The sequence below is a fragment of the Etheostoma cragini genome, chromosome 20, assembly GCF_013103735.1.
Source record: "Etheostoma cragini isolate CJK2018 chromosome 20, CSU_Ecrag_1.0, whole genome shotgun sequence".
Lineage (NCBI taxonomy): Eukaryota > Metazoa > Chordata > Actinopteri > Perciformes > Percidae > Etheostoma > Etheostoma cragini.
The window spans coordinates 18,989,856-19,014,312 of NC_048426.1; the positions used below are offsets into that span (position 1 = coordinate 18,989,856).

Here is a 24,457-nt window from a genome sequence, read left to right on the forward strand (position 1 = left end):
AAAAAATGGCTTCTCAGGATGTTACACCATTTGCCTGAAGATGGTCAAGTCCAAAATGTTACTGTTTAACTTTATATATTTTTTGCAATTTAGACAGAGCGTGGGAGTTTCCTTTGCAACTTTTGACCTGCTTGTCCACCTCCGACACGCCTGTCTCAGGTTATACATGTGCATAATATCTTTCTGCAATGATCACTGACACTCTTAAAATGCTTGACTTAACACAAATGAATCCTCTGACCTGCAAAAAATGAAGACTACAGAGGCCATGTGATTTCCTGTATTCAAAACACAATAATGTCACAGCACCAGGAACTGTTATGGTAAAAACATCAACTTCTGTCTCATCTCTAAGAATTGCCAGAACTCTAGGGTACTATTTAATGTACGAAACTGTTGTCATGCCCTCCTCCAGTCACAACAACAAAGCCTCCCCAAAGAACACGTAGAAGGCATTTTACTGAAAAGGTGCCAAACAACAGGCTTAAAGACTTTTCCCTGCCAATCAAGCATTCCCCCTCAACACCATACTATTTTGGCAGTGGCTTTGAAAGAAACCATATCTCACATGAATTCTTTTTGCCGTCTACTGTCTGCTGTTATTTCAACTAAATTCCTAAAGGAAGTCCCTGATACTGTTGCTACAGTATTTAACAGCTCCTTCAGTTTTGGCTCATTCCCCTGCGGTTTTAAATATGCAACAGTTCAAGGTCTTCTAAAGGAGACCTAATTATAATTTTCTTGCTTGAGGCAATAGTTAGACTATAATCTTCCAGCTGCCTTTTCATCCATTGGTATAGAGAACAGCAGTTCCCTCACAGATACAATTTATGGATTACCACATCCCAGTGAATTTGCAGTTGGGTTGTGAAGGACTTCAGAGTTCATGAACTTCCTCAGGTAAAGTTATTTCCAATATACCAATAAACCCACGTTATAGTCTTTGAACATTTAATTCTGTCTGACCACTGGACACCAATGTATCGTCATTTCAACTACTTTCCATTAATACGTCATGTAGTGAATGTCTAAAAACTTTCTAAAGTAAATGGAAAAATTTGAATTACATTTAGCACAATCAACCCCACTAATCTTGTCTAGTACCATCTTTGTGGTTTTGAATGAAATGTCTCATTGGTTGGATTGTCATGAATCTGGTACAGACATTCAAATTGCCCTCAGGATAAATTTTAATATCCCTGGTGATCCGGACTTTTCCTCTAGCAGCATCATCAGGTCAAAACAAAATTCAACCAGAACTTGTTTACAAGGAAAAACCTGCAAAGCCAGCTTTGTGCTCAGCTTTGTGTCTGGCGCTAATTAGCAAATGTTAGCATGCTAACACAATAAGCATGGGAGCAACGAGGCAGAGTCAAGACGAGCTGGTACCATTAATGGAAAAGCGCGATAAGATGGTAAACATTATAGTGTCTAAACTTTAGCATAATTTAGCTCAAAGCACTGCAGTATCTAAGGCCACACAGAGATATGGCTGTAAACTGTTAGCTCTAAAGCAAATACACATTTGTGTAAATTGAAAACAGTGTACATGATGTTATATTAAATTTGTAAATACAGTCTTTATTTATCACTCCGTCTGCACAAGTACAAAAAAGTAAAAGTGAAGGAAGCAGAGTGATTAAATGTAGAAATTGTCTGTCATTTCACACATTTCTGATGCAAATGTTCTGAATTCACAATGATATGTAAATGTAAAGGAAATGGATAATGGCACAACATTGTCAACTCCACATATTACAATGTCAAAACAATTTGCATTTTTAGTAAGGAATAATCACAGCATATAAACTAGAAGATCATTGACTTGACTTGGAAAGATTACCAGTAAAGATGGAGAAAAAAAAAATCCAGTGCAAACACATTATACGCACAGCTGGGTGAATGCCTTTAATGACACTCACTGTCAGTTACACACACACTGATCTGCTTTGTCTGGAGGGATTGTAATACGATTTCATTTGCGTCATAATAACTCACAACCTTTTTGTAAAGTCATTGAAGCTCATTAATTTAGTTTAAAAAAAGACAAGTTCTGAAGGTTTGAGGTTATTGTATAACACAGCAGTAAAGAAATTAATAACTCATGTTTTCAGAAATATAATATTAAATTAAATTGCAAAATGTCCTGTTGGGCACCTCCATCAATTTCCACACCATAAATTAAAACAGAAACTATTAACAGAAGGCATAGAATTCATGAATTATTCATCCCCCAGAGAATAACTTAAGTCTTCAAAGAACATTAAACTCACATTATGCTTACAATTGATCAAGGCAATATATCAAAACATTAATTCCAATATCTCATAACAGTAGTAACAGACAATCTTTGAAATCACACCTTGAATTTATCCAAGAGTAAAAAGGAAGGCAAAATGTTAGTTTTTTCATTTCAGAACAGCAGAAACAAATATTCAGGATAATGTTTGCCTCAAGCATACACGTGCATGCATTAATGTAACAATAAAACAAACAAAAGAGAATACTGTTCCAATTACCCGTCCAATACTTAAAGTGCAGGGGAAGAATAGAGTCAAAAGCTCATGAGGGCGTCTCGTTCTTGCATGCTGGTGTAGAACGGCTTGCCAAACACAAACGAGTGCAGTCCTGCCCTGAGCTTTTCAGCGAAGGCCATTACAATGTTCAGGTCTCCTTCCAACGTCAGATCTAGGTCCGTCTTTAGGTTACGCAGTGATCGAAACGGCTTCTTCCCTTTTTGCCTGTGAAGAGAGAAGAGGAGAGAGACTTTGTAGTGCGACTGTTAACAACCTACAGTGCTCGAGGTCAGAGGATTTGCATTAGGATCTAGTTGGGCTGCAGCTGTGCACAGGAATGCCATGCTACCATGAATTATGTATGCTGCTTCAGGATGGCAACTGCGCAAAAACAATCTTGTCAAGGCACCTGTAAAATAGTATGCCCTTACACCTCGGCTGTTAGAAGCACCATAAACAAGACCGCTTTTATCCCCTCACACGAGCACACAAATAATGGCTTTGCTTGTGTAGTTAGTGTTGTCCGGGGAGGAAGACATGCTCAAGCATTCATGAATTCAAAATCAGATCTCTGGAACCATTTTAGACAGGAGGCAAATGTAATCAAAGTAATGCTTTGAAACCCCACGGTAAGATTTTCTGTAATATTTAGTCAGGGGAAGAAAAAAAAAATCTATGGATTATCTGAAATATAATTTATATACATTCATAAATCACTGCATTACGCTGTTTTAAGTAATCCAAAAACATTAAAGCATTGTGCATTTTTCATTTTTGTAATTTACAATTGACCATATCAAGTCATTACGGTCCCCGGTACATTTTTTGATCACTTGTGTGTGATAAATCTGTAATTTCTTTCACTCTTTGCCCTGCCATAATACACATGCTCTTTATGTGCCATATGTGATGTGTTGATTCTTAGGTAAAACACCCATATTATACTGTTTCTCTATTTCACCTCAATTTATAAATATGTCCTTGACCCATGACCTTTGTTTTATTTCAGAAGACTAGAGCTTCCACTTCCCCTGGAGACCTTTTAAATGGTTTTGTAGCAGACTTTCTCAACCTGTATTATTGATTTTCTTTTGCCTCCAGGATGCAGCCCAACAAGCTTAAGTAAAGACAACATTGACATTTAGTTGATGTAGCTACCATGTAACACAATATCCCTGGCTGCTTACATACTTAGGCAGAGCAGCATTTGCTCAAGTGTTATGTAAAAGTGTAAAACCAAACAGGGAGGGCATGGTGTCCTAAAGCAGTGGTAAGGTTAGTTTACAGTTGGGGAGCAAAAAGGGAGATGAGCCAAGCCCATGTGGGATGGTGGCATGGAAAACAAATCAAGGAAAGCTTCATTGTTTGTGCTTAAAATGGTAACTTTTGTATTTTTAAACCTGCACCCCATTTTCTCATGTTTTTGTATCTAAGTGACTCAAAGGGACAGCAACTGAAATTGCTCAAGTTGTAACGCTGCAGTTTGCAGTGGCCAAACGGGCAATTGGGCACCTTCCATTTAAATCCACTAAACGTGCTTGTTTGGTCACTAACATGCTCACATTATTATTCTGTATGACAACATTATGGAAAGGATCTCTACATAGGTAAGATCCTTTTTTGTTTAACATGAACCTGCCCCAAACCCACCAGACTAATAAATAATATAATATTATAATATAATAAATAAACAAACAATACACGGACACAATCTTAGCCTGTCAGTGGCAAAAACAGCGCTTTTAGTGGACGGAAGACAATTTCTTGTCAGTAACCAAATGATCATAAAAACATCCTTTAGAGCTTTGATGATGATTGCGGCCTCTGACATGTTAAGAGCCTGGGTGACTGGCAAGGCCACCCAGGATATGTTTTGTTCATGTTGTTCAAATCTTACATCTGCATCTTACAAATCATACGTATTATTGATTGATCTGTTAATATTATTTTTTTGATAATCAGTTTGGTCTATAGAATGTCAGAAAATTGTGAAAATTGCCCATACTTTTTAGAGCCCCAAGTAAAATTCAAAAAATATTAAACGCCTCCACTTGTTTCATCAGACAGAAAAGTGCGAACCTCACCCATGGATGTGTGATGTTTAACAATCAGACAACGCATGCATTATCCTAGCTTCTATTCTTGTTACAGAGAAACAGAGGGGGATCATGAATATAGATTGCCTGTTGCTTTTTAAGTTGCCATAAAAAATATGCAATCTCTACATCTTTCCAGCCTCATAGAGCGGACAAATAGTGGTCAGCTCAGCAACATGGTTGGCTAGAAACATGCTTGCACACACTCATGTGTGGATACCATGCAAAATAAAAGGTATTATATCAACTATGTTCGGGGAAGTTATATCGATATATTGTGCCAAAACTAATATAAGATGTCTTAGAACTTGTCAATACAAATTCACAATGTAAAATTCTTCCTATCCGGGCAGGTTGAATCCTCATTGGAAGAATGTAACCTTGCAGAATGTCTTTTCAGTTTTTGCCATTCACCATCACCCGGCAGGGGATATGTACCAGTTACTATTGTAAACCAATGGCATGTAGATATCATCGGACTGCATCAAAACACCTACAGCTGAAGTGTTTTGGTTACTGCATTTGTGTGGAGTAGTAGTGTTTGCGATGCATCACAGTCGTACTTGTCAGCTTGTTCAGAACAGGGTGAAGGATGACTCACATGACGTGTCTTTACACTACTATTCTGCAAGAAGTAACTTGCAGAATAGTTGCATGTTCTGTAACTGCAGTATATATTCTACTCTTTCGTCTCTTTTTTTGGTAAAACATTGTTTTGGTTTAAAATTCATAGGGTGTGCACTGGACCCACACCAATCTGTTCCTCTCCTGCAGGCCCGCTGTAGACCTACTAAGGGGTGTTTGAGATCCTCACCCAGGACCAACAGATATTTCCCAACTGGAGTTAAAGTTGTCAGTTCCCTATCATTCCCGGTCATTTGTCCCTATGAGCCTGTCGTACCTTCACCCTTGTACAAACAGAACCCTGGAGATAAGATTACTAGATAAAGAAAAACACTGACATGACTATTTTGACTCCAAACTTGGAAAAGTGTGTTACCTGAAGCCACAGACCACAAGGCTTAGGATGGGTTTCAGGGTGATTATTAGTGACCATCATTGGCTGCAGTGTAGGGTTGCATGATCTATCAACATCACAATATAACGTTGCTTAATATAATATCAAAAGTGTCACAATAAGTATGCAATATTTTCTTTGTTTTGCGGAGAGATGTGTCCCGTACACAATCGTTGACTGTGTGCCTTAGCTGTGTTTGATTTAGAGCCTGCTTGAAATGCTATAATGGTCATGTTTCATTGGCCAGATACTGTGCCACTTGCACGTTAGAGCACGTCAGCACACAGAGCTACTACGTGACAAACCCTATGGAGCGCACCCCGCAACATGTGTGCATATTTCGACAGAGCGACAGTGTAAAGAAAGAAATAGATAGAGACAACAAAACGGAACGAATCATGATTGCATGATACTATCCCAAAAAAACCTGTTGCAGTTAATACGCCAGAACTAGCCAAATAAGCCTCGTTAGCGAGTGTTTTTGCTAGTGGCACAAAGTACGACAAGAACTCAGAGACGTACCGAAATCACCAATGCTATAACATTATGGCCAAAGATATGATGCCCATCTGCACAGTGGATAATAAAAGCTTCTGAATGAACTAGACAAATGGTACCAAATCCCATCATGCACAGTTTTCTCCCAGATAGCTATCTCCACTTTATAAAAGGCGGTGCAGGCAGAGTTTGGGGTCTGATAGATTGAATATTTTTCATTCCCGACAAACCTGTGATCCAGTTGCACTACGGAGCTGTATATAACTCACACTGCACACTATATTTTTTTTTAGGGTTAGGGTTTTATACAGAGAAAGACAGAGAAAGACGGACTCGAAGGGTAGCACTTTAAAGAAAAAGTGTGAATGTGTAGTGTTGAAAATAGACACGAAAGGCAGCACTAAATTGGCTTAATTAGTGTGGAGAAGAGTTCAAAGAAAGACGAATGGTAACGTCTCTAAAAATAGAGTCGTGAAGGGTAGTGACACTGACGGTGATCACAAAGGTAGCACTAACATTGACTAATTAGTGTGAAGGTAGTCTCAAGTTTACAATTGTGTTTTATCTATTTTATGAAATGTTTTATCTGTTGAACAGATGTTGTGTAAAGCACTTTGAATTGCCCTGTTGCTGAAATGTGTTCTACAAATAAAGCTGCCTTGCCTATATTGTTATGAATCTATGAATATTGATATGATGCATTTTCCCATAAATTGTGTAATTTGACATATGTTTGAAAATATCAAAATTATTATTGGTGACGTAATATTCATAATCACTATCACAATATCACATTTTTTCAATATCATGCAACCCTACTGGAGTGCAAAGTCAAAGCAAAAACAATGGCCGAAAGTAAATTATCTGCTCTGGTATTCATATCTTTTGATTTCTCTTTTCTTCTGTGGAGCGGGCATGTTCTAGCGGTCTATTGCCAAACAATAATCCGTTCTGGCATTTGGATTGAAGTCTTATTAATGAAAGCTCTTACGTTTCGTCCTCGATGTACTTGAGCAGTGTGAGGGCCTTCCTGTGGAGCAGCAGCAGGAACTGGGCCAGATAGGTGCTCCGCAGGGACAGGCCTGGCTTCAGCATGAACACCTGGGTACGACACAGGATGTCAATTAGTAGTCGAGGCTACTGCTCGGCTGGAAAAGGCTGGAATTATCCACTCCCCTTTCCTTTGTGCTAACCTTGAGAGAGAGAAACATATTGCTGTTGTTTTGAGAAAAACTTGTAACCTGGGATAACTTTCATAGGAACAGATGATGGGTTGTGACCCAAGGGAATAAAGTCTAGTGTTTTGTGTCTATGGGCTCTGGAGTCTGTATCAGTGAGGAAGGAGCACATCATTCAAGTATTTGTTGCAGCCTGATACAAGGCCTGGTCTGTGTTCAATAGCATTGTACCACAGATACAATATGAAAATAACTTCACAATATTATACACTGCAGAACAAAAAAATGGTTAGTCTCAGACAGCGGTAGGGAGCCAAAAACACAAATAAATACCAAATTCACTTCTAGGTGATTTCACAGTCTTGATTGTGCAATGCTTAACCTCTCACAAGTATTAGCTGGTGAATCCTCAAGCAAAGCTGACCAACAGGACAAATTAATTATTTGAAAGCAGAAACCCTCGTGATTCTTTCTGATTAAACCATTCAAGAACTTGGGACTGTATGAGGTACTTATCCAACGTTAGCGTATTAGTAGTAGTATTAGTAGTGCTAGATGGCGGTCGGCACGGCCTTAGTTTGGAGAAGCAGACAGGAGTACCAACACGGAAGCTAAGCATGTACGGCTGTGGACAGCCACCTAAAATAGTTATGCTATATTTGGAATATTTAGGCCGCTTTACCTTTTTCAAGCCTTCCCACTGCTGCCTCAATTGGTTGGTTTGTTTGTGTTATTGTGTGACTTTGGTGAATCCGAACTAACCCGTTAAAACTCCAGTCACGCAATAACACATACGGTTTGTTTTGCTGCTGAGTCTGTCCACAGCAGTACATTGCTTAGCTTCCATGTCAGTGCTCCTGTCTGCATCTCCAAACTGGAGGGGTGCCGACTAACACACCAACTACGGATAAGTAACCCACACAACCCCACTGCAAAATATCCAAACTATTCCTTTAATATCACTGCATCAAGATCTTCTAACAGAAATGGATACAAAAAGATGATAATGATAAAAATGGTTGCTGTTATGTTTTCTACTATGTTCATATTTTTGGCAATATTCTGCAGGGTTTACTTTTTCTTTTCTTCTCAATCGGTTGGGAGTGGTCTCTATTTGTTCTATTTATTTTAAAGAAAAAAAGTGTGGCTATAGACTTACCTCATCTATAAATGACTTCACCAAAGTGTCTTTATGCAGGACGTCTTGAAATATATTCCTAAGAAAAAAACAATGTGGTTATGATATGACATTAGCATTCTTTTTTTTTTTTTTTAAAGGAATCGATTTTTTTTAAACAGAGTTAAATAAAAGGTGCAAGTAAAATAGTGAATTAAAATTCCGAACTATAACTTTCTTGTAACCCACAAACACAACAGATAGTGTGCGTGCATGGCTTACAGGTCTGGTGTGAAGGTTTCGTCAGTGTGAATGACTGTGTCAGGGGGTATGTCGTCCTCGCTGTCCGTCTTCCACAACGCGCTTAGCTCAGACCGCATGTAGCGCCGCTGGTTGTACGTGTGCTCGTGGCACGGTGGCATCTGCTTGACTGTGTTGATGTCGACGTCTATGTGCGTGGTCGGGTAAGGCGAGTAGAGCACCTGGCGGAAGGGCAGGACAAAGCTGCCTGTAGAGTCCTGGGAATTAAAAGGGGGAAAACCCATATTTAATACAGGTCAACTTGTGATGTGTAGGAGCAGGGTTATATTATTCTGCTTAGTGTGTCGGAAATCTGTTTCCTCCCACCACAAGTTGTCCCAATTTCAAGAGCAGACAGGGCCGACACTATGTTTCTTTAAGAAGAAACAACTGTTGTTGTTTTCTCCCTGGGCCAGTTTCTCCTGTGCTACACTGCATTTTATGTGGGAAATCTATAAGAAGATCCTGCTGGAGCTCCACAACATGGCCAATGTGTAGCATACAATTTATGACCGAACTAACAAGCACCACCAGCTTTTTTTTTTAGCTGCCTCTTTTGCTGTTCTTTTTTCTGCTCTTGTTGGCACAACAAGTCATCTTCCTGTGTTACAAAAGCACCATTGCCTCGTGAAAAAAAACATGAATACGGCAACTTCTCTAAAAACCTTCAACTTTGCTGACTTTCACAAATCCCGCAGTTCTGCACTTGACACCAGGTTAATTACAATGTAGAAAACGGTGAGTAGAATACAGTAAGAACTAAACTTAACATTTGCAATGCATGAAGCTGTGGAAATATCCTCATGTGCACATTAGAGTTTATACTAACCATATGACGACCGCACAAAGCCGCATGTATTTAAGCAGACGCAAACAGATCACAAATAATCTCATTGCACCATTTTTTATAGTCAGAAAAAGTATTTGGGTAAGAACAACAGATTGACCAACATCAACCAAGCAGGCAGAAAAGAGCAATAACAGGCTCTAATTCACATCACATTGTGCTGTATAGGTAGGAATGTGTAGATAGGAGGAAACTGGTGGCTACCTTGAGCAGACCCTGAACAAACAGGCCTGTGTCGTATTTGAAAGAGCAGGCGGTCTTGCAGAGGCGAGAGCACTTCCTCTCAGCCGGGGTGAGAAAGAGACAGAGAGTTCGTACAATCTGTGAAAAAAACACGTTTTGACAGTCAACCAGAAAAGCCTTCAGGGTTTGATTGTGAAATGGAGTATTCATTTGCCAATTTAGTTGAAGGAGTTTGAATAGCTCAAACTTGACATCACGGCAACGTTTTTGCCACTAGAAGGGGTGTATAAACGTATCCAATAACACTGTATTAGGTATCCTCTTTTAAAAAATGGACATAAAAGATAATTGGCCATTTGTTTTTCCAAAGTGGTGGAATTCTGCACAGTCAGCACAAAAGGTATTCATGGAGCTACACCTCAGCACAAAAAAAAGGGCTAAAACCACATTTTGATTATAGACCTTAATCTGGCATTTGGCTTATGGCTTGTTGTTACATAAAAATAAAAGTCTTGATTTAATTGGTGCTTAGCTCAGAACTTAAGGTTTGTCTTCATTGGGCAAATGAAGTGCAACATCTAAATGATTGTGCATGTGTGCAATATCAGTGTTCTCTCTCGGTTAGCACGGCCAACTTTTGTTTGTTTAATTCCAATATATTGCCTATTTGGAACAGCTGACATGCTTTTCTCAAATAACTTCTATCTTTATGGAAACAGTCACAGCAGTTACTGTGCTGCCAAAGCCAACGCAGACATTAAAAAATCAGATTGCACGAGAGGCTTGTTAAACCCAGACAACAGCACAACACACTTCAAATCAATTAAACTGATGTAGATGCATTGCAAAATTTGGCTGTGTGCAGCCACTAACACGGCACATTTACCTTATTTACTTTCTCTGGGTTGCTCCCAACCACTATGGAACAGCCGCAAGTCTGCAGATGAGAGCTGATGGCCCTGAACCACACAGATAAAGACATGCAAATTAGAGCCAATTAGCTTCATCAGCATTGTTCTAATCATTAATAAGTGCTTTCAGGAATAAGGATAGAGACAGAGAACTGGGTCCAAAAAAAAACACTGAAGAGGCTTTACGTAGAGAATTAAGACGGTAACTGCCTCTGGGCAGGTGGAGAGTAGCCTAATAATCATTAAATTCAGGGATAGACCAACACGGGCATGAATTAAAAAGTGCCCTACTTTGGCTCTGCTACAGCTCTGCGTCTGTCCCTCTGCTTCCTTTCACTCCACACTGAGGCTGGCTTTATGTCCCGCCCACAACATTATCTGACTATCTCTTACTGGGTGTTATGTTGATCCAATTTATTAAATAATTACTCAGTGAAATTTGTAACATCTCCAAATATCGGTTAATGTTTTCATTAACTACTAACAATCCTATCAGCCTTGCAAAACCAGTATTGGTCGATCCCTAATTAAACTGACCGTATTTTCCATGTAGTTTGGTTCATGTTCTGGCCTTTTGAATATATTCTTTAGGTATTTGATAGTCCATTTCACACCGTAATTGATCATTTGTTGGTCACAAAAAAACAACTTTTTTGCTTGATTAGTTAGAAACTTAATTGCCTCAAACATCCAACTTGTCTTCATCAGCTACGACTATCCTTCTCATAAATAAATTCCAGTGTACAGATGCTTTGTCATCGCCACAGGATCCTAAAATAATCCTGTTCAACTTTGAGCAATTGGGAACTTCATTGCTGTAATGGACTTTCTGGACTCTCAACACTAACGGCAATTTAGCTTTCGTCCTTTCTCTGGAGAAAACGTTGCTTAAGTGGAGGAGCCATTACTCATCATTGGAAGGTTGCTGGGTGTTAAATAGGCATTGTTCATCATCTGTCTCCATTTGCCTGTACGGGAGAGTGCTTACTTGTGGAGGAAATCCTCGTGGCAGCTGTCCCCGATGTCATCATCATTTAGCACGGTGTCTTTTATCTACTCAGCGGGAGAGAAACAAATGAGTCATTCTGAAATTAGGTCTGAACAAAGGCAAATGTGCTGGTCCCCACATTTGCAGGGAAAGGAATTCAAATGTAAAGGGAAATAAAATGCAACAAAAAAAACACCACCGTTTAACAATGTAGGAAACTCCAGGGAGCTTCTTTGTGCTGTTTTATTTTGGCATTTGCACATTAGAAGGGAGCAAATGTGTTGAATCGCACTGGGTGGTAATATAAGTACGGAACCTGGATAATTCAAACCTCTTGGAAATTAAAACTATTAGAACCAGTGACATAATGATGATTATAATAATAATAATAACAAAAACAACAATACAATAACTGTAATTTATAAAAGTTGGGGACAGAGGCTTTTGTTCTTCAAAATGTCACATGTGATTGTATTCAATAAAGATGTCCCCTTTTTTCCCACCAATCACTGAAACCATGATGCTTAGATGATAAGCTATTAACTTTGCCATCAAGTGGCCGGGTTGGCACAGTCCCGGGTTTGAGTCCAACCTATGACGACCCCCTTTCTCACCTAGCTGTCCTGTCCATTAAAGCCGGAAAAGCCCGCAAAAAAATCATCTTAAAAAAATAATAATAATAAACTCTGCCATCGACAATGACATGTTATTTTCAAAAATTTACATTCCTGTTTTCAAGTATTATATAGTGTGTGTGTGTGTGTTGCTCACATCTATATCTTCTGGCACACTGTGTGTCTTCATAGAGGCCAACAGCTCCATGATAGGGACAATCTCCAAGCTTAGCACCGAGATGATGTTGTAGCCCTAAAGTTGGAAGGAAAGTGGAAATGGTTAACTCAAGCACTGCACAAATACTAAGCTAGGTGACTGACAACACTCAATTTTTGGGCCAGTGGCTACGATTTCTGGCTTTCAAATGGCCTGTTTTGCATTTGACTGTATTTTACTCAATTCACAATACGAGGGTTACAAGCTCTTGGTCTAAAGACACAAGTTGTGAAAGCTGGAAGCCTCAATCTTTTTTTTTTAAGAGGATTTTGCATGCAGCAAAGGGGTGGAGGTCAGACTCGAACCCGGACCCACTGCGTTGAGGAGTAAACCTCTATATATGGGCGCCCCCTCTACCGACTGAGCTGTCAGGTGCCTGGAAGCATCACTCTTAAACTGGAACAAAACAACTAATAAATGAGTGTTGTTGCTACTGGATGTTGCATGGTGGAAAGACAAAATACAAACATTAAAGCCATTAGAGAGATGGACTGATTAATAAACTATGGTTGATACACATGGTTGTACGTGGTTTGTCTTCCAGAAAGCACTGACAAGTTGATTTTTCCATTGTAAAATGTCCCATTAAGAACATAGATTGGTCACACTTTGTTAAAAAAATGTAAAGGGTTCTATTTTTGTGAAAATGTAATGATTTTAACACTCATATTTCAACATCAGTATTGATTGGACAAAGAAATGCATCATGGAACTTTGCTTTGATGTAAATTAGCAACTACTATAAACACTGCGAAAATGTTGGGTAAAGGACACTTAGTATCTTTTAAAATGTTTCAATACACACAGCTGGGCAAGAACTTTACCTTAATAAAATACAATGATAAATATTGGCAATTTAAAAAAAAATTCTAATCAAAACATCTGATCAAAGTAGAAGAACAAACAAGATTATAATTCTCAACAGGCATTCAATGCCAATTGTACATGACAGTTTTTGACATGTAATGCAGATACATATAGGAACATTTTGGTCAATACAATATGAGGAAAATGTCAAATTGTGATTATTTCTGATGGATTTTCCGATAGGATTCACAATATTGGAGGTAATCATAATTATTTTGGATTATAATTCTCATTTTCATTGAAACACAAATTAAAATGTACCATAGTCATGTAGCGTGATTTTTTCCAGAATCTGTACAAAACAAAGTTGTTTTTCTTTAGTCTGTAGGATAGGATTTGTTGGCCCAGGATGTCTCTGCAGCACCACAATACTTCATTCAGAACGGTTAGACACATATTTTACCTTTAACAAATATTTCTTTGCCTGGAATTGGATATTGCACTAGTCCAGATTGCAATTTTGATGAAATTGCCATTAATTGTGCAGCCCTAGGATCAATATCGAGCCCTAAAGCTGTCAGTAGTATTGGTCAGCGATGAAGACTCTGATACATATGTTTTCATTGAAAGAAAAAAGAAGACTAACAGAGCACCAAAGAAAGCCAAACTGCGGGTGTATCAGGAAAAACTAAAAATATTTGTTATGTCAGGGGAAACAGGCTGACAAGAGAAACACCATCCAAAGGTAAAACCAACAAGCAGGGATGTGATGAACACATGCAGCACAGATTAGATTGATGTTCTACTGGTTGACATTCAATCTAGAAGACCCACTTTTCCAGCAGTGTCTCCAAACGGGATATATATTTTTTGTGTTAGTGCATCACATTATTTGGTCTACCCCTATTATTACCTCTCGTCACTTGCATCCTCTGTAGGAGCTCTCAGACCTAATTAGCTAGTTCAGTCCTCTGTGTTGGGAGACTACTTTATTGTTCTGCCAATGTTGTTGCAATCCCAATTGAGTAAAACAGAGGTGATCGATTACTTAATACCCATTTCCAATCAGGAATTAAGCATAGATCAGGTTTTAAAGTAGGTGTATGGTTATAAAGGGTAATAATTTGCTTGCTCATGTGTCCAATACTGAGAAGTCAAGGGATCAGCAAGAATAGCCGGGTATTACCTTCTGCATCCAAATGCGTCCCTTGCGGATGACATGCTTCAGTCTCTCCACACAGATGGCATGCAGAGGTAGATAGAAGCCCAGCTCAGTCTGAGGTAGGATAATGGACAAGGCGCATGTGTTCTTGTCCCCCTTCAGCTCGCCATCGAAGATGAGCGACACAATGATTACGCCTTTTTCTGCCAGGACAAAGAACTTCACATCCACAGCGCCACACTCAGCACTACGCAGAATCTCCCCATTTAGTGTATGATTGGCCAGAAATGTGACCTCTCCATCGCTGAGGAACATCAGTTGGTCTCCCTTTGGTGTCCAGATGTGGCGCACCCGTGGACCCAGGATGTTGTCCCAGTAGGCAAAGGTGGCAGCCAGCATCGGGCATTCTCCCTCTACTGCTACCTCAGACTTAGCCACAGCCGGTGACTGGGGTGGACAGCCAGAGGACATTGGAGAGGATTGGAAATGTCTCCCCAGCTGTCAGAGAGAATTATAATAAACCTACATCATAAACACAGGAAACAACAGTCATCAGTTCTTGGTAAAAATTTTGAATTGAAAATGTAATTTCAAAAGGTTCCAAAGCAATCCATCTGACTTGCCGCTTGTAACTGCACAATGATCAGAAATACCCATTTTCAGCTCACATTGTACAATAAATCTAACAAACCTAAGGCTTTAGGAGGAAATGAAAGTGATCCTTTAGGTTGTTGTTTAAGTCAGCTGATACTGCTTAGACCAAGCCAAAAGCAACTTCTCTTTTTCCGACACTATTCCTTTTCAACAGAAGTAACAATGTCATGCTTTATTCATTTTGGGGCAAAATATCTGTAAAAAGGGATATCCAATTTGCCTTTTCCAATCCTTATCTGGCCTTCTGTGGAATTCCGCATTCATAATTAATATATTTACACTTAAGTTAAGTAGAAATTGTCATTTCACTTTTCACTATATGCTACTTCTCTACAGTAGGTATTAACTAAGTTAGGTGGTAACAGACCTGGGAATTTGAGGGATATGGCAGACATTAGATTGCAAGGCTAGGATAACGTTAGGGGAAAGTTCGCTAAAGGTTGCAACGTTAAGTTAACGTTAGGGGAACGTTCTCTTAAGGTTGCAACGTTAGGATAACGTTAGGGGAACGGAAGAAAATTCTCAGATTAACCAAAACACAACCAAACCTAACCTTCAGGGAACATTCCCGCAACCAAAAACGAACATTCCAAGAACGTTCTGGGAACCAAAAATGGTTAGCTGGGATAGCCTCATGTATAATACTAAATTAAGAAATACAACTGCTACTTAATTGAGAATATGTATGTCCAATTAAGCAACTACAGTTCATTTAAGGGTTGTAGTTGTTGTGTTGCCAAGCAGCTATCCGCAGCAAGCAATGCGGGATATATTGACCGAATTTGGTGTTAAATGATTTAACGTTACACAAGTAGCTAAGACAGAAGGTAGGGCGTCCGTCTCAGATTTACGTATTGTAAACTCAAGTAACAATCTATGGGGGTTAATGTATATCTTAATGGCATAATCGGTAAGCAGTAAGGAACCATATAACTTTAGTGTTTGATATTGTGTAGCCGGATAACACAGTTGTGGTGAAACCAGCCTTGCTAACTAGCGTTAGCCAAACTAACAGAGCCCAGGAATGACATCGCAATGACTTACGTGTTCGGCTTTTTGGTGCTTATTAATCGCCACGCCGCAGCGTTTCTATAGGAAGAGTTTTCGATGTTCCCGACAAGTCATCATTACATTTTTTTTGTTATTGCCAATGTAACACTTAAAGCGTGATTAGCCAGCTACAGTGTTTTCGTCTTCAACACACTTCCTAGTACGTCAGCCCTACGTCAACCACTCATAGAGCTGCACAGCGTCCTCTAGCGAACGAGGCGTGGCAGTGGGCAGTGAGTCATGATGTGATTTTCAGTCCAGTCGGCCACCTGCAGAACATTAGTCCCATAAGTTAACGTTAGGCTTAGGTTCCTCTACATGGAGCCTGGTCATACGAATGGATGTATTTGCTGCCGTTTAATTTCACCCTCATAGGGTAATTTCATTAATTAGACAGCCCCCCCCCAAGCCTTTAATCTACCACTGTAAATTACATTCACATTTCCCATAAGTAGCCTACTACTGCAGCAGGCAGACCGCCTCCAGGGGAACCTTCACTGTATCAACAGGTGTCAATGTGATTGTGTTATTTTCCTTGAGAATATATAGTATGTGATATTTTCAAATGTACAGGGTTTTTTGAAACACCCTTAGTTCTTTTTTACCTACAGAAAATTGGGAATCTACCTCTTTCACACATCAAAAGAGCACACACAAAACAGATTTGGCTGAAAGTGTGTGCAACACAAAGCAGCTATCCAGTTAGTCCCTCCAATCACACAACGGTTGAATTAGGCTTCTGTCGGACCACATTTACGCACAACAGTTATACATAGTTATCTACACACTGTATACACACTTGAGGTTACACCTAATTCACAATGTTATTGCTAATGGTCTCAGTGAGACACTAATGAGATGGCTGACGCTGTTGGCTCTGAATGGCTCATCAGAGTGAATTCAAACATCAATAATAACAAGCCATAATCATGTAACACATTTACACAGAGAGTTGAAAATTGTATTTTCAGTTGTGATACCACAACTGACGCCTAGGAAGCTCACAATGATGACAAGATTTTACAAAGTTCCCGCTCCCGGCCAAGAAATAGTTCGACACATAACGCTCTATAAAAAAACAGAAAAAGATCTCAATTTTTTGACTCATTACCCAAACAGCATGCTACGTGACAGTTAGTGAGATTTAAAGGTGCTGGTATGCGGACCTTCAGACAGAGCCAGGCTAGCTGTTTCCACTGCTGTCAGTCTTTATGCTAAGCTAAGCTTACGAGCTGCTGGTTGTAGCTTCATATTGAACGGAAACATGAGAGTAGTTCCAATCTTCTCATCCAACTCGCTGCAAGAAAGATAAAAAGGCAATTGTACTGTCTTTCGGCAAAACTAATTATATCCAGGCAGCAGTTAAAATTAAGCTTTGTTGTCCCTCCATTATTAGGAACTTGTTTTAAATAATACTGAACATTCTTTGACACATTCACGTAATTTCTATCATACCATTCTTTGTTTATTTCCCTCTATCATTTCCAAATGCTCATATTATTTCTTTTTTTTGTGGAAGTAATTTCCCAACATTTTCGGTGTCCTATCAAAGATCTGCTCTATTGCCTCCCTATCCCTCTATGACTGATTTTTCATGAGCCACAGGATTAACAAGACACTTAGTCCTCTTATTTCTACAGAGCTTAGCAACAGAAAACTTGGACAATCTGTGGACGGTCAACCTACAAATCTGCTTCAGCCAAAAATTTTAAGGTCACTGACCATCAACAGTCACTGCAAACTGTTTGCTATACCCTCTGGCCATCGTGCTAATATGATTGCACTCATTGCAGCCTTACTACTGCAACAGAGGGGAGCGGCTTCTAGGGTGAACATTTGTTAAAAGTAGCCTATCTACCTATTACCTCTGGCATATTTGTAGAACCCTTTCAAAAGTATAGGGTATTTGTTTTTAACCACAGTGACACCAGATTAAAACACTTTAAAGGTCCAACGACATGGTGCTCTTTGGATGCTTTCATATAGACCTTAGTGGTCCCCTAATACTGTATCTGAAGTCTCTTTCCCAGAATTCAGCCTTGGTGCAGAATTACAGCCACCAGAGCCAGTCCCACAATGAGCTTTCCTTAGTATGTGCCATTTCTGAGTCTGTAGCTTTTGAGGAGGAGAGGAGAGGGAAGGGGGGCTCGTTTGAAAGCCATGATGTCTCTTTCTCATGGGTGGGCCAAATTCTCTGGGCGGGCAAAGCAGAGAAAAGGGAGGTAACGTTACTCCTTTTGACCTCACGAGGAGCAAGATTCCAGATTGGCCAATCTGAGCTTTCATTTTCTCAAAGGCAGAGCCGGATCCCCAGGGATTGGTTTACACCTATCACCATTTCCAGCCACTGGGAGAGCATAGGCAGGCTGGGGGAAGGATCAATCAAATTGTTTTACATTAGAGTGCCTTTTCCCTTTCTGTTCTAATTTTTTTCATCTTCAAAAGCCCCCGTCATTTCTGGATCTTTTCAGAGTGCTTGGCTCTTTCCAGTTCACACACATGCCATTTTAGTTAATAAATAATTTTCAAATACACTTCTTCTTTCTTTGTATTTTGGGAAAAATCCTACCTTTCTTGCCATGTACCAGCCACCTGCTGTATGCTGGTATGTGTTTGGCATGATGATAGGGTGGAAGAAATACATTACATATTAGATTTACCTATTTAGGCTGCATGCGTTGGCTTTAGACCACCACATGCAATCAGACTCTCTAACCACCCACAGTCTGAACAGACCCGAACCATAACCAACTTACTGGCAGCGTTAGCCAGTGTAATGGTGTTACTTTGTTCCTTGCAGGTTTTCTCACAGCAGGACCAATGCTTGGATAATCATGTATGTCGCCCACAATATCTGTGTCTCTAAGTATCTCTTTTGGAGGTCTGTTACTTCCCACCTGCTTCAGTAAACTGGAAATTTGGATTTTCATCATCACACTAAATATTAGATGTAAAAAAATAACTGTATGCCTACATGACATTGTGCTTGGAAAGTGGGACATAGCCATTTCTTATTACATTGTTGTGGTTAAGGAATGGAACAGGAAATATGCATATTTGCTTTCTTGCCCAGAGTTGAATGAGAATATGGATACCACTCTCATATATGTTAAAAAAATATGAAGCTGGAAATGGGGAAACAGCAAGTCTGTTCATGGCTTAAAAAAATTGAGGGATTTATAGGAGCTGATGGGATAACATTTCACATGAGATTGTACCCTGTGTGACAAATATAAAATCAACTTGATTAATTGATTGATTGATTGATTGATAGAACAAGTTACTCCTCGTCTGTTAAGATTGTGTTATTGTATTACTTTTCAGCATCTCTGATTTTTTTAGCCTAATTTTTCAATGTAAACTGTTCTCTTTGACAGTAGAAAGGCTCTTTTTAAATTTGTAGTATTTTTTATCTTAGCTCATTATCCCACTTGGCAAGCAGACTTTAGTACCGTTTTCTTCATGTGCTGCCTATTTTCCATTCACAGTCTATTTCCCCCCCATTCACAATGGATGTGAAAACACTGGTCATTTATCCAAACTTCAGTAGTCCTGGCTCCAAATGATGTCGTATTTTTTGTCATGATGATTACTCAATAAACAAAACCTTCTGTTTCACACTTTAACACATAATAAGCTGTATAGTTGTAAATCCACCAACTACCAATGCTCTTTCCTGAGCAAATGATTCTATAAGAAGTACACTTAACACAGCACTCTACATATATACAGTTGACCTAATACATGACTGGAAAGTGTGTGGGTTAATAATTTATTTAGACCTACATAAACCACTGCATTACTGATCATTTTTAGGCATGTTAGTGGCATGGCTCTATGGATGGCAATGTTGGTCTTTAAGTTGATTGGTCAAGACTGAATTATCTCAACACAATTGTTTGGATTGCCATGACATTTTGTACTCTCATTCATGGTTCCCAGAGGATGACGCCTAACCTTTTTGGTGATCCCATGGTGTTTCCTTTAGCTGGACTATGTTTCATACCATATATAAAGACTTCAGTTTTCAATACAATGTTTAAATGTTGAAAATACATAGATATTGAAAACAATTCCTAATAGATATAAAGCAGCTCTGGGTGAGCATCATAAACTTTATCTAAACATCCAATGGGTTAAAAGTCCCATGGCATGACAATTTCCCTTCATGAGGTTTTACAACATTAATATGAGTTCCCCCAGCGTGCCTACGGTCCCCCAGTGGCTAGAAATGATAGATGTAAACCGAGCCCTGGGTATCCTGTACTGCTTTTGAGAAAAGGAAAACTGAGATGGGCGGATCTTGAATCTTGCTCCTTATGAGGTCATAAGGGGATCCAAAGAGCATCCAAAGAGCACCATGTCATGTGACCTTTAAAGTGTTTTTAATCTGGTGTCACTGTGGTTATAAACAAAGACCCTCGAAGCCTCTAACCTCAGTTGCAGTAGTAAGGCTGCAATGCTGTTCACAGAGTGCAATTACATCAGCAATTACAACCTGACCGAGCGAGTAGAGTGGTTATAGCTTCTTAGTCTTGTTCAACTGTGAACCTGACATTTCTGAGCAAAATCTGAAAAAACAGTGATAATGCTGCTCTTTTCTTTTGGCTTGGAGACAAATTCCCTGTGATAACACTAAATAGCATTTCAAAATTATCGTTAATCATTTTAAATTCAAATAATTCTCATTATCTCATTTTTCTAAACTTAGCTATAAGGTAAGAATGTTAAATCTTCTAGTTTTGATGAAGAGAGTCAAGACACGTAATAGCATCTTGCTAAGTCATTTCTAATGGATCTCTGATGTGTTTGGCACAGTAAATACCTTATGAATTGCTAATTCAATTTGGATTAAACACAATTCAGTTGGGATCTTAAGTACAAAGAGCTACATTGGAGGACAGAGTCTTGATCTGTGCTAAAAGCTCTGAGGTTATGGAGTCTGGCTGTGTGTGTCTGTGTCTGTGGTTTACTTCATTAGTGACAGTGTTTTTGCTCAGGGAGACGTGATTGAGAGAAGTGACAGCACAGCATCTCTTTTCATCTGACATTAGACAGACGGGCTCCTGTCTCCGCCCAGGCCGGCAGCTTGATGCACGCCGCCAACATCCATTAGGATCGGTTTAACATCAGTCCTTTCCCCACTAACCTACATGGCCACCAGAGCAGCCTCTGGGGCCTCCATGAATCCTAGCTTTCCTCATTCTGCCACCCCACTCTACTCTCTTTGTGAAATAACCTACCTTCCCTCACATACCCTGTGTCCGATCTGAAAATATCATACATATTGAAGGTAAAGGTAGACACGCTGGGTATTTGCTGTGTTGGGCTCATTGACATATAAGATTAGACAACATAAAACCCTGACATGAATACACATTGCAAATAGGGTGGGAAGAAGAACAAAAATGAAGATGAATAAGTATAAGGAATTATCACAAAGATCCAAAGTCTGTCACGCTCATATTCACAATCAGCAAAGGCTGATCCTGCCAAATCCAATTACTCCACAATTCTTACAAAAAGGGAAAAGTATGGACAGGCTACCAGGCCATAATAAGCCTGATGTCTATGTATAATTTCAAAAGCAGGATCCAGGTTTGAAACAAGACACAACAACAACAATCCATTTGCCATTTAAAAGAGAGAACTTCAAAGAACCTAATTTTCTCTTGCCCAGCTGCACTGTGGCTCGCTGCCACGGGCCAATTATTATAATGAGTTAAATAAAAGTACTTTGAATAGACAGCTGAACAGCCTAATACTGCAAGCTACTGTATGGAATCTGTTTTAAATACTGTCTCAAAGACTAATCATGAGATGTTTGGGTGATCAAGGACAGGATATTTAATGAGAGTTTATGCATGAGTATCAATACTATTAATTTAATAAACTTAATGTGTGTGTATTTGTCAGTAATAAATAATAATAAATAACATATGGGATATGATGCAGTATCAGGAACTTGTGTAAGTGATATAAAGAATCTTAGATCCCCTGGGTTGATACATGTTAAGCATCATCAAATGTAACTATGAAATGTTCCATTACAACTTGGTGTTATTAATAAGGCCAAATTACTAAAATAACTAGACAAACTAGAAAAGGCTACATTTTCTGAAGAAAAATGGAAATTTGCAGTGGCAGTTGGCTATAAAAACAGGACAAATACTGAGAGAAGCTGAAATGACAACAACAATTTAAATGACATAAGTGTCACCTTAAGTGTGTCATTTGAATTGTTAAAGTTCAGTTAACGTATTAGTTTAAGTGAAAGTGTTTTGGGTTGAAAAGTGTAGACCTGAAATGATTTTAAAATTCCAGTTTAGGGTAAATAGGGTAAAGGAGTGAAAGAGTTAGTTGAGATTTAAACTCTGAAAGTAATTGGAGTGTCAGTAAGCCGTGTCTTATAAAAATGACGAGTACTCTGAATTCTGTTTTGAGGAAAACCTACTTTTTCCTGGATTTCTTTTTACCTATAACAATTGTAATCAAAGTCCACGTTGAAAGGCTGAGCAGTGAGGAGGTTGGGGTAGAGGGACAGGTCAAACAGATGCAAACTTTCAACCAGCAGGCTGCTGTTCGTGTCTTGTGTGAAACCAAATGTCAATGTTGACTTCTTCTAACTTACGTACGCAGCCTACGTAACGTACTAAACATACTTACGCAACTTTGTAACAAATGAAGGCTACCTATTTTAATCCAAACCACAATCTCTTCCTGAACCTAAGAAGTAGTTTTGTTACGATTCACAATGTCAACCACATGATCAAACCCGCTACTGTTGCTTGAACGAGGACGTGTAATCCTGGGGAAAATATGTTTACCTTGAAACACAATTTTTGTGAAACAAGCCGATCATGATTGTTTTTTGGTTAGTATCCTGTCATCCACTGTCTTTACCTCTGTGAGTTGATTCTTAAAGACGCGGCGAGCTCAGAGAACAAAGCGACACGAAGCATGGTTCTGTTCACAATGTTCAAAAGGTTTAATGAGACACACAAGGATATCCACATTTTCTATCAATCGCTCCATTCACTCAAGATGAGAACGAGTCTCTTGGAGAGAATATGGTACAAGGTTAGTTCACACAGATAAATCTTAAAGAAGAAAAACAGATTGCTGAATAGTTAAAACTTAGTGACACATTCCACCCTTAAACAAGTCTGACAAAAGTGTACTTCTGATCTTAGATTTTTGTATGCATTGCTTAAGGTTTGATCAAGTTACACTTCAAATGCATCCAAAAAGTGATCTTTATGGGTTTTTTTAACGTCACACATACTTGCCTGTGTTTTTATCTTAGCTGCTAATATGTCTTTTAATATGTGCTGTTGTTGCAGAGGTCATGCACTTTGCATTTATGGCTCAAAGGCACCAGTTATTGTCCAGACAACACCTACTTGCTGTGTTTGTGTTGGGATTTCATGCCCCACATGTGCTCATCATGCTTTATTTGCTCTGCCTTAAGCTGCGAACCCTTTGCACACCTGCCTCTGCTCAACAACTTTGCCGTGATTATATCATTTGTTTATACTGGTGTTTTCTGGTTAGCTTCACATGCAAATATGCAATTGTATGCTCAGTTGACTATCTGTGGCTAACATTTGTTTATTCTACATCATTGGATGTGATGGTCCATGATGCAAAGGCTGTGGACATGCTCTTTTCAGCCAATTTCGAAGCTGCCTACTCTGGCTTTGAATCCCACACACTGCACCAACTCAATGGTAGACTGGAGATTACTGAGCCTGCAAATTATACCGAAAAAAATTATAAATGCCCCCAGTTTTCACAAGCTGAACACAAAGATCTAAGACTTTTACTATGTAAACAAAAGGCTTATTTTTTTCATATTTTGTTCACAAATCTGTCCAAATGAGCTTTATTTGACTTGTCATTTGTCAAGATTATCCATCCACCTCATAAGTGTGGCATATCAAGATGCTGATTAGACAGCATTATTATTGCACAGGTGTGCCTTAGGTGGGCCACAATAAAAGGCAAATTTAACACGTGCAGTTTTACTGTATTTGGGGGGGGGGTCCAAAATATCTCTCTCTCTCTCTATGATGCTCACAATCGATGGCACTTTGGAGAGCTGTTCTCTTCCCGGATGAACCCTAACCCAGAACAAAGATTCGCAATGAGACAAAACAGTTTTAGAACGTTGCAGGGAAAGTTGCAGGAACCGGCCCATCTCAGCTCGACTCCAGCTCTTCAAGTCGCAGAGGCTGGTTTTAGAATGTAAGGGACGGCATCTGTTTCAACAGCCAAAAGAGAAGTGAGCTGGTAAAGTCA

The 24,457-nt window shown here is 39.2% G+C and overlaps 1 protein-coding gene across 1 annotated transcript; it reads right to left on the reverse strand.

The window, feature by feature from the left end:
* Positions 1–1,880: 1,880 nt before the first annotated feature.
* Positions 1,881–16,391, reverse strand: c9orf72 (C9orf72-SMCR8 complex subunit). The gene is made up of 10 exons (XM_034857951.1): positions 16,151–16,391; positions 14,477–14,974; positions 12,424–12,519; positions 11,653–11,717; positions 10,640–10,712; positions 9,775–9,891; positions 8,706–8,941; positions 8,466–8,523; positions 7,120–7,229; positions 1,881–2,741 (listed from the first exon to the last, which is right to left on the reverse strand). Exons 2-10 carry the CDS (start codon positions 14,921–14,923, stop codon positions 2,555–2,557), a joined length of 1,389 nt encoding a protein of 462 aa, XP_034713842.1. The 5' UTR covers positions 14,924–14,974; positions 16,151–16,391; the 3' UTR covers positions 1,881–2,554.
* Positions 16,392–24,457: the final 8,066 nt, after the last annotated feature.